Source organism: Gastrolobium bilobum, unplaced genomic scaffold (genome assembly GCF_033153095.1).
Source record: "Gastrolobium bilobum isolate Gb01-03AN ecotype WA unplaced genomic scaffold, APGP_CSIRO_Gbil_v1 utg881, whole genome shotgun sequence".
Lineage (NCBI taxonomy): Eukaryota > Viridiplantae > Streptophyta > Magnoliopsida > Fabales > Fabaceae > Gastrolobium > Gastrolobium bilobum.
In genome coordinates, this window is record NW_026898866.1 from 447,164 (window position 1) to 450,896 (window position 3,733).

General features: G+C 35.8%; 1 protein-coding gene across 2 annotated transcripts; it reads left to right on the plus strand.

Annotated features, from left to right (window-relative positions):
- The first annotated feature begins 239 nt into the window (after positions 1 to 239).
- Positions 240 to 3,390, plus strand: LOC133284858 (uncharacterized). Of its 2 annotated transcripts, none has more exons than XM_061481969.1 (5): positions 240 to 909; positions 1,048 to 1,290; positions 1,392 to 1,638; positions 2,158 to 2,274; positions 2,840 to 3,390. In XM_061481969.1, the coding sequence occupies exons 1-5, from the start codon at positions 643 to 645 to the stop codon at positions 2,950 to 2,952; spliced, it is 987 nt and encodes a 328-aa protein (XP_061337953.1). In that variant the 5' UTR covers positions 240 to 642; the 3' UTR covers positions 2,953 to 3,390. The 2 variants fall into 2 exon arrangements, with proteins under 2 accessions (XP_061337953.1, XP_061337954.1); XM_061481970.1 differs by having other exon boundaries at positions 1,117 to 1,290.
- Positions 3,391 to 3,733: the final 343 nt, after the last annotated feature.

Genomic DNA, 3,733 nt, shown 5'->3' on the forward strand with positions numbered 1-3,733 from the left:
AATGTGTAAATAGATGGAGAAGAGAGAATGGTCAAAAAATAAATAAAATAAGCTTACCAAAAAAATAAATAAAATAAAAGTATAAATCATATTATTTGTGAAAATAAAATAAAACAAGTTCTGTCGTTTAACATAACAACACTTTTTCCGTTTAAAAAATAATAATAACTAAAAAAACATATTCATTTATTGCAAGGGTTGTGCCTGTTGGAGTGGTTCGCATGTTGTGGGTGCAACTTTGTCCAACAAATGGCAGGTGAGTTGTACAACTAGGTAAATGACAATGTACACTTCAACTACTAAACCGAACTCTGACCATAAAACACAGGCTCCGATCACAATCCCAACAGGCACAGAGACAGGGCCCACCCTCTTCACCACCGTAGATACCATTCATGTCAGTATCCTCTTCCTTCCCCCCGAAGAAATTGTTATTGCTCTTTAATTTAAGGATTTCTCATTCTGTGGTCTTCTTCATCTACAGTTTCTTAAATTAAAACTGGTGCAGGCCAATACCGTTGTGTATTATTATTGTGCACAACACACACACTCACACACACAAAAACACTCTGTTTCCCTTATTACAATTCATCAAAACCCCATATCCCTTGTTGTGAAGCTATAATTACCTGTTCCTTTATCATGGCTGTTGAGTTACATGCTTGGGACACTTGGCTTCCTTCTAAGTTTCTCCCCAACGAGGACGTCGATGATATTGTCTCAGAGACACAAGATAACGACAACAACAACAACAACAACAGTTCAGCTTTAAAGCCACCAGTTCAGGGGAACGACAAGGAGGACGATTTCATCGACGAGTTAACTCACCGTATGGCTCACTTCATGCTTCAAGATGACGACACATTCGATTTCTCAGACATTATCTCTCAGACTCACAACTTGGAATTGGTACTATTTTTGTTTATCTTTTCCTACTCTTGTTTAATTTCGTGTTAATACAATATCCATTTTGGCCTTTTATTCTTGTATTCAATACCATGGTTTCTAGTACTTAAAAAAATCTCCTTTTTCTTCTTTCTCATGAAGTCCTGGGACTTAATCGGTTCACCCCAGTCAACTGACTCAACTCTGTGGTCACCTATGGGTTCAAACCAGGGGAGTCCCGAAGGGTCCTCTCAGGAACCATCTTCTCCAGCTACACCTGAGAAGGGCATGATTGGAATGTTTGAGAAGATGAACCTTGACGAAAGAGGAAATTCTAAACTCTGCTCCAATATTGAACTCTGCTCATACCAAACTCTCATTCAGGAACAAATTCGATCAATTGAAGTAAGATACTATAACACTAACATCCTGTCTCTCTCTATTGTTATTATTTTTTGTGTGTGGCTAAGTTTAACTTTTTTGTTGTTACCCTTTTCTTGTATTAGCTTTCTCGGCTTAACCAAGATCATGTTCTGTCTCCGAAAAGTCAAGGCCAGCCAAAAAAACAGATTCAGCAAATTCACAAGAAAGGTAAAGGGGGTGGTAATGGACGGAGGACTCGTGAACCACAGCAGCAAACCGGTTCAGGCATGCGGGCTGTTTTCCTTGATGGACCCGGTTCAAGAGGTGGGACCGGGGTTTTCTTGCCTAGTGGGGGAACCAGTGCCCCGTACAAATCAACCAACAAGCCAGGTAACGTGGATATAGTGTGATCGATTCGGTTCGGTTGCTTTAAGATTCTGAATCTTTTCCTACAGTTGTGTTTGTTCCCTAGCTGTTTAGTGAAAATGGAATGTCAACTACAACTATCCCACTTTTTTATATTTGAATCTGTTTTTCACACTTTAATGATTTTGTTGTGTTCGACCTTGTGTCCTCATTCCATTCAAATATTCTTCAGTCTCAACCAAAAAAAATAAAACAAAATCCCGTAGTCTCAAAAATCCGATTTTGCTTGTGAATGGTGTGTGGTGACCAAATCTTACCTAAGGAATTGAACTGGAATCTTCTCTAATCTATTTATCATATGCTTTTAGCATAGGAGTTATATACCCTTACAAAAAATATTAAATAAAGCAGTCAAAAATTTAGTGACCAAATTGGGAGATTCTTCATGCTGAGTGATTCCCCAAATAATTAGTACTTTACTGCAAAAAAAATATCAGTTGGTTGCACATGAGAATTGATTTTTATTATGTACGATGTGGTCAGGTAAAGGTTGTTCTACTGTTCTTATACCAGCAAGAGTGGTACAGGCTTTGCAACTCCACTTTGAACAAATGGCTGCCAAGTCTGGACCCAAAACTGGTGGCTTCCCCGCTCTCAATGGTACCTAATCATCAACAACTTTGTTTTCTTCTTCTTAATGCTATTTGCTTTAATAGTTCCGTGAACGCCTGATATTGACGTCTCATGTTACATAAGATACATATATCTTATGTTATATACTCATAGAATTTTGTGTCAATTTTTTCGTTTCTTTTTTCTTTTTTTTTTTAAATTGTGAACCCTATATATTTGTATCACTTACATGAGAGTATTATCTCACGTAACATGAAATTAATAAACCCCAATATTTATTAGGTACTATATCACGTAACATGAAATTAGTAAACCCCAATATTTATTAGGTATATCATTATGAGTTATATTTATCTGTTGTAGGAAAATGATTCTCTCATGTTGTAAAAATAGAATTACAAGTGAGACTCATATGTAAGAGGAGAGAGAGAAAATAGATGTAGAACTAACTTTCACTTTGTGTGTATAGGAAGCTTGTTTATCTTATGCAACATAAATAAATATAACCCTATCATTATTAGTTTTCAATTGTGTGATTACTTTGTTTTGTTGAGTGAATATTAATTTTAATAAATACTATTACGATTTACAGATGTTCTAGTGAGTAACAGTGATGGCATGTATTCACTTCAGAAGCGCAAATCACAGAAAGCGCCAAAAAATATCCAGAGTGAGATGATTCTGCCTCAAGAGTGGACCTATTAAACCCGAAGTGAATTGAACTCCAGAGGCACATGCATTTGCAACTTGTCCTATTTTGTACACACATACACGCGTAATAATAATAAACTTTTTTGGCAGTTTTTGTCCAAACTGAAGAAAGAAAAGGACGAAGTGGAATAATAAACCAGAAAAGGAACTCCCCTGCATCCGATTGGATCAATATACAGAGGGAATCTTTTTAGACTCAGTTCAGTGTCAATACTAGTGATTTAATAATATGTCTTGCTTTGTATTTTGCTTCTCCCTTAAGTTTGGTTTGGGGGTATACGTATAAGTTTGCGTACTCGTGACTCATGAGTAGTGACAGAGGAATAAAAAATAAAATAAAATCTAGCAGAATCTCTTTGAATGGCTAAGGTAGAGTGTTGAATCTAAACGGAGGATGTCTTTTAAAATCCTTTGTAATAATTCAGCTTAAGTTATGGGCTTCTGTCAGATTTTCTTGTCCCGGTTTTTGTTTCCTCTTCCTCGGTTATATTTCTTTACCAATTATGCGTATGTTTCCGTAGCACTCCTGAAATATAAAAGATAAGCAAAATATCTGTTACACTTCCTTTATTTGATATTACTTAAATTAAAAAGAATTTATTATGCATTTCTATCGTTTGGTATTATTTAATAGAAAAGGGGAAAAATTCCCTCTCTCTCGATCCCTTGCTATTTTTTTCTTTTATTTTTTTCATCCTATTTAAGAATACCAAACAAAACCTAGGACTAATGTGAATGTGATAAAGATGAGATCAAATTCAAAACAAGTTATCGC

Excerpts from the sequence above, each read along its gene's own strand:
- LOC133284858 (XM_061481969.1), top strand. The coding sequence starts at position 643 with ATGGCTGTTGAGTTACATGCTTGGGACACTTGGCTTCCTTCTAAGTTT. Across the intron at positions 910-1,047 it reads AGACTCACAACTTGGAATTG|TCCTGGGACTTAATCGGTTC; the intron begins GTACTATTTTTG and ends TTTCTCATGAAG. Across the intron at positions 1,291-1,391 it reads AACAAATTCGATCAATTGAA|CTTTCTCGGCTTAACCAAGA; the intron begins GTAAGATACTAT and ends TTCTTGTATTAG.